Consider the following 12,852-nt stretch of genomic DNA (forward strand, 5'->3'; position numbering starts at 1 on the left):
TACCACGCCTAGGTTTGTTTCTAACAGAGTTTGTCTCCTTGTACTTTGCAATGATGCAACATACAGCTATTCTAGACACTGTAAAATACCTGGAAATGACAATATAGCCTTCTCCCTTATTATGAGCCTCAATTATCTTCTTCTGAGCTCAAGACTGATTTCCATTGTCTTTGGCATGGTTAGTAAGAGTAGTCTCTCTCAATAACATGTTCAAGTGCTCTGTTTGGAGTTCCTTAAGTAAATCTCAATGCTGTTTGAATGCTCAGGTGTTGTTAGGAAGCCAACAGACCTACAGGTGTTGTTAGGAAACAAACTGACTGCTCAGGTGTGTTTTAAAAGTAAAAATTCACAGGGGGGCTAATAAATTTGACCACCCCATTTTTCACTATATTTGATATAAAGTTATCCTAAAAATGCATTTTACATTCCAAAATGTACCGAAGCTACTAAAGAACACCGGTGAATGTTTCCTTATATCAAGTTTTATCAATGATTCAAACATTGGGCAGAATTTAAGGACAATGTTCCAGAATTCCTTGGGGGCTAATCATTTTGACCTCAAGTGTATTTACATACATACGTACACACTTACACATATACTTACACATACACAAGAACACAAAAACATGAGGTCATAGCTTGGTCTGTACAAGAAAGCATAAATTTAGATGAGATACAAAATAAAATGCATACTTGGTCACACATATTTATAATTAATTATTTTCCCTGACTAAATAAATACACCACTTCTCCTGTCATTTTCCCCCAGATCTTTTTGGAGCTGTATAGAAAAGTAACTTGCTCTAAAAGATGTAGTTTTTTTTACAATATTAATACATATACCAGTAGTAGGGCACTTCCTCTGAAGCCAAAGTTTTGTAATGGTCTTTTTACTTGATGCCAGCAAAATCTTTAGGAGGTAGGCATCGTATTTACTTAGTCTGTCAGGGATATGTCCGAGGTAAAGCGAGATGAATGTTGTATTAATGGTGAAACCCAGAGTTTTTGAGATAATTGTTGCCACTTCCTTCGAGTAAGGCTTAATGAGAGGGCAAGACCAGAAAATATACCAATGATCAACCATCATCTCTCCACATTCCCTCCAGCAGCAGAGTTGAGTGCCACTTCATTTAGATTTCTGTTTGGGAGTTATAAAAAAGCATATTAAGTTTTTAGTTTGTAGAGAATGATTGTATCTTCCAGGCATGCTGCCAAGTGTCTTCAGTTATTTTGATGTCCAGTTCTTTTTCCCGTCTCTGTTTAACATAGTCTATTGTGTCCTTATTCAGTGTAGTGATGGCATGGTATAGCTTACTTATTAAACCTTTATTGATCTTTGAATTGTATGCATCAATGAATATTTGAATCAGACTAGCTGTCTCTTTTGGGCCAGGACTTTTTACCTCTTTACAGAAATAATCACGCAACTGTAGATACCTGTAAAAGTCCTGCCCACCAAGCTCATACGTTTGACACATCATCAAAGCTGTTAAACTCTCTTTTTTTTAACAAAGGAGTGTACCTTTATGAACCAGATTTTACAGTGCAGAATGAGACTCAATGGATAGAAAGAGAGAGGGGAGAAACTTCTGTGCCAACTGGATCAGGAGAGATCCCAAGTTCCCTGGTGATGCAAACTGTGCGACCATGCCCTTAAACTGAGAGAGCTACTGCTGTCACAAGTCAGACTTTGTAATAGTAGTTCTTCAAGACCTTTCTGAATCAGGGGGTACCAGCAGCTTACATATAACATAGTCTGTGTCATGTCTTATTTTCTAAATTTCTTCAATTTTCAGAAATTACAATGGAAAACCAGAAGTGCCTGCTAGAAATGTGTCTACATTAGGACATCTGATCAGTGGGATGAAGGCAGAGGGATACCTATGTGTTGTGTCTGCAAATAGTGATAAAACAAACTGAATTTCTGACTGCAACTCACGCCAAATACTGTCTGTCAAATTGCGTGATAAAATTGATCCTGTTTGCAGCAATGAATAGCCTAGCATCTGCCTGCTTTCTCAATGACGGGGCCACCCTGACTAATCACCTGTGTAAATAGACTTACTAACATAAAGTCACTCATACAACCCCACAAAATAAATTACTCACCCTTTAAGGCCCTGTCTGACTTGACAACCAGATATCTTTGAGCTGTTCAGGTAAAAAGTCACAGCTGAAAGCAAAAGGTAACTTTGCATTAAAAGATAGTGCAAGAAGCCATAGACTCTAGACTTCTTGGCCTTACATAGGTAGCATCACCGCTGACCCCTCACACCCTGGACACAAATTCTTCAAACTCCTCCCCTCTGGCAGGCGCTACAGATCACTGTGCGCCAAAACAACCCGCCATAAGAACAGTTTCTTCCCCCAGACTGTCACTCTGATGAACACTAAACCATAACAGTGTCATACCTGTTGGATCAATACTCTCTGTAAATATACATGTAGATACACAATGCAACAATTCTCCAAGCAGAATTCCATATTTCTATTTTTTGTATTATTTAACTACTATTTTTATAATGTAAAACTACCTCTGCTACTCACCACTGCACTATTATCAGGTTATTTTAGCCTGTACATATTAGTCAAGCCTATTTGTTGTTTCTTTGTATTTATAGCTAAGGTTATTGTTATTATATTTTTTATTTTATTTTTTATTGTAGTTCTTATTCTTATTCTTATTCTTATGCCTTGTACAAAGAGAGCACAGTTTACTAAAGTCAAATGCCTTGTGTGTTCAAGCATACTTGGCAAATAAAGCTGATTCTGATTCTGATTCTGATTCTGATATGAGGAATTGGTGCCCAATTTGTAATCATTGAAAACATAATTGAACAAAGCTGCTTTGGCTTGGTTTTTACATCCCATTTGGTATGACTCTGAAATTAATTAATTGTTGTCATTTTAATTAATCATGTAGTCCAAAGCTTTTTATGTTCATGAATGTAAAAAGCTTTAGTATTTTCTTAGTGCTACAATAATAGAGTCGTGATCTTCATTTGAATATTAACCTTGTTTGAATGATAATAGCTGTTGCACACAAAAGTGGTGAAACAAAGATCTGTGGCATCCATATAATTAATTTAGTAGAGATAACAGAAATCCAGTTTCAGGTCTGAAGGAGTGGTTTCAAGTAAATCACAGCATGGATTTAGGCAAAGGTAAATCAGCTGACTAGTGGTCAATGTGTTGACCTCCACATCCTGAACCTATTCACTCAATAATTAAATCAGATGTGATTCTCTGACAGCTCAATACAGTCGATATGATTGGCTCACTGCACACACACAATAAAACAGCAATGTGATTTATTGAAACAGTTTGTAAAAATGAAATTGAAGTATCCCGTTTGAATGTTGTGTTAAAAAATAAGTTGTCTATGCAAACAGCATCAGTAGAGGTGGTTTGAGAGCTAGTATGTCATCGCCCTGGTGGCAGACAATGTGCTAATGAAGTAGCAACAGTCAAGTTACAATATGACAATATTCAAAATTGACTTGTGACATTGACAATGATTTGTGAAGATTTCATTTTTACAGATATGTAACATTACATCGATGACAGAAAGAAATAGAGGTGAGAGAGTGTCGGATGTTGAATTAAGAGATTCATTACTTCACCCTGAACTTTGATCTTTATTGACTTTTGATGGCAGTAAATTCTGGACTTGAAAATCCCATGATGCTATTCAAAGGATGTCAAAACAGCTGCTTCATGAGTTTGATATTATTAAGCTCCCTCCTGCAGTGCAAACCACAGTCGTGATTATGCTTTTACTGTGTTCCACTTTGCAGGAGGTGATGCTGCTTAGCCAGCAGGTGACCTTCTCTAAACCTACATATTTTTACTCCTTGGCTTTTAACCCAGCATGAGAGTTGTGTGGTTTCTGTCTCTGTCTGTTCTTTTATTTGATTTTCATTACAGTGTTTTTATTCCATCTATTGTTTTATTATTTATTATTTTAAGTATTTTATTTGTTTATCATGTACCTTTATTTTATTCTATTTTATTTTCTAACAATGTTTCATGTTCTGTGTGTTTTAACTTATTTTACCTCACTGTGCAGTACTTTGCTAAACTTGATTGTTTTTTTTAAATGTGCTATATAAACAAAGTGGATTAGATTGGATTGGATTGGATAGAACACTATCGCTAAAATTAGTAACACCATCACTGACACTGCATGTTTTTTACCCTATATAATATACCCAGTAAAAAGTACTTGTCATCAAAATATATCAAAATATGACAATACATGACAAATTAGAGTAGTGTTCTTTTATTCTAAACTGTGCCATGTCTAATAAAATGAAAAAAATGTATCGGGGGGGGACCTATAAAAATGCTCCAAAAATACTGAACAATTTGGAATTGGAGACCAAAAGATTTCTAAATAAAATGATGAAAATGTAGCTCTAGCGAAAGTTCAGACAGGAAGACTATAAAGCAATCACAGCAGTAGTTTAACTCTCCTCTCCCTCGTTTAATAGCTCACCCGCTTCCAGCTGCATGCTCCGGAGCTGTCATTGGTTAATCAGCAGCTGCGTCATCCCATAGCTCAGTGGCACACCCTTATCGTCAGCCTATCAACTTTCTGCTGTCTTTTTAAATGCGTCTCTCTCTCCAGCTAGTTCCTTCTTGCATTGATGGTGCGCACCCCTCCACCTCCCCATCTCCACCTGGTCTCTGCAAAGTCTTCAATTCCTAGGATCATCAACCACCACCACCAGAGTCTGGACTCTAGGGGGATTTCTTCAGCTGCCAAATTCATGCATCCTACACTCACAACATTATCCCCATAGAGACCTTACGCCAAAGATTTCTGTCAAGTCTCATCATTCATTCAGTTGTAATAAATAATCTTTAATATTCAAATTGTGTCTCTCCTGATTGAACTGGAAACTTGGTGTTCGTTCCACCCATTCCTGTGACATTTGAGACTTCCCTGGTGAAGTCAAAGTCTCCTTGACAAGCAAACAGCTGCAGGAGAGAGAAACAAAAAATCCCTATCGCCGGTCGAAACTCACCCGAACACGTGGAAGAAGCGGGTTTTGGAGCAGGGAAACACCCACGCCTTCAAAGACGTCAAAGACGATGCTGAAGCTACCCAGGGACCCTTGACACTTAGACAAACACAACATAATGAAAATCATGTAACTGTGTTTGCTCGGGTGAAAATCACCCAGCAATAGTGTTCTAAGGCTAAGCAGCAATCCATACAATACTTTTAAAAGCCTTGCCTTATTCATGAATTTGAATGTGAAATATAATACATAAAAGCCTGATAAAGGAGTAATTACTGTCTTTCAAATATATTGTGATTGTTCATGAACTCTTACTGGAGATCAGATACATTTAGTATAACTAATAAAATGAGATCTAAGCTCAATAACTTGTTCTCTAGATCTGACACTGAACATTTGATTAAGTAAACTTCACAAGCTCTGAGAGACTCTTTGAAATTAAGTATGGATTCCAACTATTAAAAAGAAATTAAAATCAATACTAGCAATTATAAGCTGTGATAAAGGACATTTGAGTTCTTCATTCGCATCTTTCTGCAATTCTTAGTGAACAACCCTGTGCAAATCTGAAGATGTAATAGTTGGGTCTTAAGAAGAAGAAGAACCACCCACATTGAAGTCACTTCGCGGTTCAATTCTGTACTAAATTGTGCTCAGTGGTGGTTCAGTACCCTGAGAGGGGCCCTCAGAAAGCTGGGTTTAAAAGAAAGAAACGATAGCAACCAGCTTTATGAGTCACACCTGGATGAGCCCCGAGCTACAAGGTTGCAGCAAAACAGCACATTATTGGAGACAGCACTCCTCCAGGCCATTTTTTATCGTGGCTTCATACATCAGATACGCTTTATCATTGCGCACATCTCTTTCAGAAGACATCTTTCATCCCCAGGCATTGATGTTAAACAGTGAGGGACATGCAGCCGCTGTGGTCTTTATCAGTTATGCTTTGTTTCTCTTTGTGGTTTATATTGAATTTTTATTTTCATTAGAATGTTATCTTAGGCCATAACACCTATTTAAAAAGTTAATGTTATCAGAATTACACCATTGCATCGTATTAAATACTGATGAAAAAATGAAAACAGACACAGATGAAAGACACAAACACCGCGAGAAAGAGCAAGGATTTACTTCTCAGTCCACTCTGCAGCAGCCTTATAAACAGGGATATGAAGGTCTGTAGACAGTAATAACCTAAGCAGAAGTCAGCATCCATTAATTCATAACTAAAGTACCTCACAGTCTCTGTATTTATGGCTTTTATTGCCAGGAGCACCGTACAGTCCACTGTAGCAAAAAAATATTTGGACAACATGTGAAATCACCTCAGGAAAGTCCACAACCAGTGCAGCGCTGTGTTCATTCCCCAGGTCATGATGAAAAGATAATGACGACAGAACATGAACATGTCCCTGAAACTTTTTTACAAGTTGGAAATAAATCAATGCAGAATGTAAAAGTTGCACGGTAACTGTAACAGCTTAAGGATGCCTAATTTATATGCCTCCTATCTGGCTCTACAGTCAAGTAATACATTTATCCAAAGCAAGAATCACAAAGGGGCATTGAAGTTGAGTGTTTATGCAAATCCTTATGATGGGGGTTCCCAAAGTGGGGGTCAGGACCCCTTGGGGAGTCGCAAGTTTTTTGTTTTTTCTAATTAATCAAAAATGTTGTATATTGCCATTACTGTAAATACACACTACCAGTCAAAGTTTGGAAACACCTTCTCATTCAAGGGTTTGTATTTATTTTGATTATTGTAAACACTGTAGATTAATACTGAAGACATCAAACTATGAAAGAACATATATGGAATTATTTAATGAACAAAAAAGTGTTAAACAAAGCAGAATCTGTTTTATATTTTAGATTCTGTAAAGTAGCCCCCTTTTTCCTTCATGACAGCTTTGCACACTCTTGGTATTCTCTCAGTCTGCTTCATGAAGTGGTCTCCTGGAATGGTTTCTAATGAACATGAGCCTTGTCAAGAGTTCATTTGTAGAAAGACTTGCCTTCTTAATGTGTTTGAGACCATCAGTTGTGTTGTTCAGAGGTAGGGTTAGTACACAGTTGATAGCCCTATTTGACTACTGTTGTAATCCAGATTATAGCAAAACCAGATTATTTCATAGTTTTGATGTCTTCAGTATTAATCTACAATGTTGAAAATAATTAAAATAAATAAAAAAACATTGAATGAGAAGGTGTTACCAAACGTTTGACTGGTAGTGTACATTTTTTTTTAAAAGTAATTCATTTAGAAATAAAAACTTCCAAATACATTTTTTCCATTCATTTTCTGCCTTTCTTTAGACTCCTAAGGTTAAGGTTAGTTTACAGTTAATTAACAAAAGCATCAGTTGCAGCGATTAATTCATATCAGCTCAGGAGACAAAGCAACATGTGCATGTATAGGTGGCTACTTTTCTGCAGACTAGCTAAATTAAGTATGAAGCTACATTTAATCACTTTGAAGGACAGTGCGGTCGCAAGTCTTTGGCACCTATATTTTGGGGGTAGTGGGCCGGAAAGTTTTAGGAACCCCTGTTCTAATGCATGATTGGGATACATGTCTTTGTGTATCTTTCAGCATAAACTAAGTTACCGTTTTATTACTCAAATGCACGAAATTACTAAGTAGGAACAGCAGAGAGAAGCACAGAAGAATGAAGTCATCAAGCATGTGGGGGAAAATACAATATTTTAGAAAGGGTTTTTAAAACAAAGGTTTTTAAACCAGAAGAAATGCTCCTTTGTGATGTTTAATGATTCATCTCTCAAGGCTGTTTGTATCAGTGAGTATCTCTCAGCATCTGCTCTGTTTTACCTCTTCCTCAAGTGTCTGCTTTTCAAGTGTAATGCCATCTTGCGCCCCCATGATGGCACCAAAGACTTCCCAAACTTAAAACAAAAGCACCGTGACTTAACTGTACTTCCTATTTCCCCCCATGATTGAGATTTTACCTCATGTTCACTGAGCAGAACAATTCAATATTGTTATCTCTTACAAAAACCTCAATAATTTTTTGATAGTAGGTGAAGACATGATGTGTGTTTAATGTAATCTAATAAATGTTTAATATTTGGATGAATCAAATAGGTGATACTACTCCTGATGTTGCTACAGGTAGACTGGTGCAACAGCAAAGACTAAGAATACCCACAATCGACCCTGTTCAGCTGATCTGATGCAGTTCTGAATCACTGTTTAAATACAGACTCTGCAGGAGATGAGATTGTGCAGCGTACAGTTCCTTCACTCTCCCTCTGAGAGTTGAACATCCACAGGGAGGCCGGGGCTCCTCCTTCCTTTCCCAGCCTGCAGAGTGGTGGGAACCGGGTACTGGGCAGCCCAAAATGGTCTGCTATTTTTACCACGCTGTGTTCAATAAGAGGGCTGCTCCCCGGAGACCTGTTGTCGGCAGCTCTCCCCAAGCCGAGGAATTTAACCCCAGGAGCTTTCCCCAGAGGTGATGGAAAACATCTGGCCAGCTGCTTGACAAGGCCTGGTTGTCCAAACTCAATGCTACGAAAGCCCGTAAGACTTTTGTGTCCTGGCAAACCCCCCTGATGATTCTGCTGATAAATAGCAACCAAGCTGACAGGAATGTGAGATTCACTCATCTGATGCACTCACTGTTGATTTTACCTGTTGATGGGAATGAAAGAAGCTTCAAACTGTGTGATCGGTGTTGAATCAGGGACTGTAGGTGCGAATGAAGCTGGAAAGCAAAGCAATAAAGTACCAGAGAATCCCGGAATAACAACGTTTATTTATTACTGACTTTATTTAATTTAAAAAAGATTACTTGTAAATGTTACACTGAGTTCTATTAAAACAGTTCTATGTTCTGTCTCTCAGCACAGGTTGACATTAGGCACACAAGAATGCAGACATCATTTTGCAGATCTAGCCATTGTTCAAATACGAAACAGAGAAGAGAGACAAAAAGGGGGGAAGAGGGGGGAAAGATGTCACCTTTGCAAAACTGCATTGAGAAGTAGTTTGCAGTGCCAAGGAAGAGAATACATCAAAAATAGCATTCAGCGTAATCTGTTCTGTGCAAGGGACAGCAACAACTCATGTCTGAAGTCCCTGTGTCGTGTGTGACGTTGAAAAAATACAATAGCAACTTACAAACTAATGTAGCCTAGATATCAAAACATGACTAGACCAACTTTGGCTGTGTTCTTCTCCCACAGACACCAGAGGAAATTCTGGTTGATATACAAGTCAACAGTACAAAACCCACTACCATGACATCCAAAAAAAGGTTATTATAGTCAACATACCTGGAAATATAGCACTCTGTCGCTTTCTCGAAAATCTAATTTAGCTAATGTATAAATATACGTGTAGCAAAGTTTACTGTACTTGTACTAGAAAGATGCAAAAAAGCTGTAACTACAATTTCTTCAGATACATCATGAATCTACATTCATGTGCATTTTAATATTTGGCGTTTCCCCTTGAAAAATAAAAATACACATTAGGTAAGAGTGGGTCAAGCACTACAATAACTCAAGCTGCAGTGGCAAGAACGGCGATTTCACAAACACAGCAAGTAAAGTTAGAATAGTAAAGAAAGCCTTCGTCCATGCCAGCGGCCTTTAGAGCCTATGTACAGCTTACAGCACAGTGAGGGCGACTGCTTTGGGGTCTCACTTCTGTTGGAGTTTTTTTTCATTGGAAAAAAGAACAAAGTATTTTTATTTATTGCACACAAAAGAAAAGATTAACTTTTTCCACTTTGCACCGAGGACAGCTTGGAATCCACTTTTGGAGGATGCAGGTACCTTTGTGTCTTCTGATTGGTCCTTTTTTTTCCCCCTTCCAATGAAGTGTCTCTTCGGTGTCCTGGTCTTTGATCAAGTCTTTGACATTCTATTCATCAAGGATATGAATTCGGTTTATCTATTGGTAGATGAAATAAAGCTTGAAGATTATCACAAATTTCACTGTGCTCATCGAGGAAATGGGAGTTGATTACGTTTGCAGTGCTATCAACACAAGAATTGCCACAACATGTTGATCACCACTGTTTGAAAATGTTTGGCAATGTGTTGTAAAGTATAGAATTTGAACAGGGCCACTAACATACGTTGTTTTTCTGTGTTTGTATTTCTAAACTGACCGGTTACATGTCACAGGACCTGTTCAATGGCACGTAGGAATTGCAGATAGAAAAGTGGTTCAACAATTAATCTAGCAAATTACATTTGAATTCTGAACCTCCCATTGTTTTTTTTTCCCCCAGAGGAAAAATAAAATATAGAAAATAATAGAACATACAATCAAATTCATTTTCAGGTCATCCTCTTTTGGTTACACTGAGGTAAAAACAAGTGCAGTACTTCAGTTCTTCAGAGAAACTAATTCTGTCGCGCCAAGCCCAAAAGTTCCCACTTCACCTTCAGTTTTAAGCCTTCTGCTTAAAGCCAGAGCTGCTTAAAAATGGATGACTCAAGGCCAGATGAGGCTGGCGCTTGTCACAAACTTCATGATGACTCTTTCTCTGAAGACTAATTCAACTTACAGGCAGAACAATCATTATCAAAGTCACTGCTGGCATACACAAAGTCTCTCGTGTTCCACCAAGATTCGTCTTCCGTCAGTCTTCGACTTGTGACTTGAATGTTACAAAAACACCGGTGATAACATTTTACCAAGTTTCTATGGCATGCAACCCGGTTACAGGCTTTCTCTGCCATAAAGTGGCACATTACATCAGGTTACAGCGATAATAGTGCCATAGTAAAACTAAGAGGAAGAGACTGAAAGGATAACAACAACACAACAACAAGCCAAATAACTGCACTGTCACTTGTGAGCTCAGGGTGGGCACGTGGTGATGTTTCTTGGTATTGGAAAAGATGGTGGTATGATGTCAAACTGCGCCCCCCATCTGAGCACTCAGGAACAGCACTGGCGAGGGAGCTGCACTTTATGCCATGACAGGAACCGACACCTCCAGCAGGCGGTTGTTCTTGCGTTTGCAGGAGACACTATTGCCGTTCTTGAGGGCTGCCTGGATGAACTTGACGCAGACTTTGTCCTGCTTGAACTGCACCAGGAACCTGTCATGGAAACATTTGTGTTATTATTGATCCTCACGCAGGTACAAATGTTCCTAGAGTAACGGATTTAACTTTGCAGCCTCTTACTCGTCCGAGATGTCGATGTCGAGCTGCTCTCTTTCTGCAGCTGTGGCTCCGGTGCGGTGGAGTTTGGTGATGATCTCGATCAGATGTTCACTGCTGAGTAAGAAGTCTCCTTTGATAGCTGAAGCTGAGCCCTAAAACACATAAACACAACTGTATTGGCATAAAAAGTTCAATCTCATGTGCTCATATACTGAAGTATGATGAAATGAACATGATCTCTCAGGAACTCATTTCAACCCCAGCCTGTGCAAGATGCATAAAACAAACCACGTCATGGATTTCCCTTCAATTTGCACTGTTTTGCTTGAACTGATAAAAATTCTATACACCTCAGTGCACTAACCTGACATAACCACGCATGTTGTAGTGTGAAGAAACCACACCAGGGAAATAGGAGACAAAATTCCCTCAAGATAGCTCCTATAGTGGGGTGGAGGGCAACATTTAAAAGCCTCTCCTATTGCTCTGTGAGCTCTCTCGGAGAAGAAATGACCTCTAAGCAAAGGTTTACTGCTAATGAGATTTTTTTGCGCAGCTCTTTGACAGCTAAAGTGACGTAGAAGAGAGCATGGGCAAGGGTTATGGTAAGAAGGTCCCTCACTAGGAGGTACCCTTGATGAAAGGAAATGTGTCTCTACAGGAGACTCAGCCTGGACTGGAACACTTCACCTGCTGAAGAATCATGGCCCCTAATCGCACAGGGTAGAATAAGCATGCTAATGTGCAGGCCTTTTTGAAACTACATTATTTACCATTACATCACACGTTTGTGTTGTAGCACTAAAGTAGCTTTAAAAAACTGCACATTTTTCTGAAAGACTTCTAATGATGCATACTTTTGTTTTGTTTATGCTAATGATGTTCAAGCTGAGAAATCAGTGCAGCTATTTTTCAAAAGGAGTTGTAATCAGAAGGGTTTTCATGAACTTTTGTCTGTAGTTAATGTAAATTCACAGACAAAAAATGAAGAAGAATTGTATTTTAGCTGCACTGTAGTAATAGCATTCAACACTGTGTCCTAACCAAGTGGTCTCAAAGTGTGAAGCCAATGTGGAAGTGTTAAACTGCAGTTCATCGAGCATCCACTTGAGGCTGGCTGCAGAAACACCGGAAACCACATACACACAAATTGAAAGAAGACAATCTTTACAGCAGAAATAAACATGTTTACAGCCTGGTACAAAATTAGTTTAGTCAGAGTAGCTAATTCCTTGATCGGCACACACTGTACTGTGTAAGATTGTAAGATTATGAGTATTCAATTATGAGAGACACAGCTGACTTGGTTGACAGGCGGGAACACTGTAGCTGTTGGCTAGGAGGCTCAAAGCCCACCTCTTTACCTCACAATCACTCGACAGCAGTTAAGGCTGATTTATACTTCTGCGTTGAATCAACGGCGTACCCTACGCCGGGGGTCCGCGTAGCTCCCGTACCTACGCCGCGGCCTACGCACGTAGCTGACGTGCACCTCCTCCAAAATGTAACTCCACGTAGAGCCGACACGGACCACAAGCTCTGTGATTGGTCCGCTCGGCGGCTTTGTCTTTCCCGCATTTACAGCACTTCCGGGATCCCGGACATCGGCCGCACATCGGCCGTGTATTTCATCTCCTCCTCTCTATTCTTCATGTAATCATGTCTGTATGATAAACAG

The 12,852-nt window shown here is 39.0% G+C and overlaps 1 protein-coding gene across 3 annotated transcripts in view; it reads right to left on the reverse strand.

The window, feature by feature from the left end:
* Positions 1–8,783: 8,783 nt before the first annotated feature.
* The window catches only part of myo1b (myosin IB), an 86,162-nt gene continuing 82,093 nt past the window's right edge, over positions 8,784–12,852 (reverse strand). For 2 of the 3 annotated variants that reach the window (XM_034693485.1, XM_034693483.1), the window contains 2 exons: positions 11,196–11,326; positions 8,784–11,108 (listed from right to left, as the gene is read on the reverse strand). In XM_034693485.1, coding sequence (XP_034549376.1) covers positions 10,976–11,108; positions 11,196–11,326 — 264 coding nt within the window. In that variant the 3' untranslated portion in view covers positions 8,784–10,975. The remainder of the gene's footprint in view (positions 11,109–11,195; positions 11,327–12,852) is intronic. The other variant, XM_034693484.1, reaches the window with a different exon arrangement.

This window comes from Notolabrus celidotus, chromosome 10 (genome assembly GCF_009762535.1).
Source record: "Notolabrus celidotus isolate fNotCel1 chromosome 10, fNotCel1.pri, whole genome shotgun sequence".
In the NCBI taxonomy this organism is placed as follows: domain Eukaryota; kingdom Metazoa; phylum Chordata; class Actinopteri; order Labriformes; family Labridae; genus Notolabrus; species Notolabrus celidotus.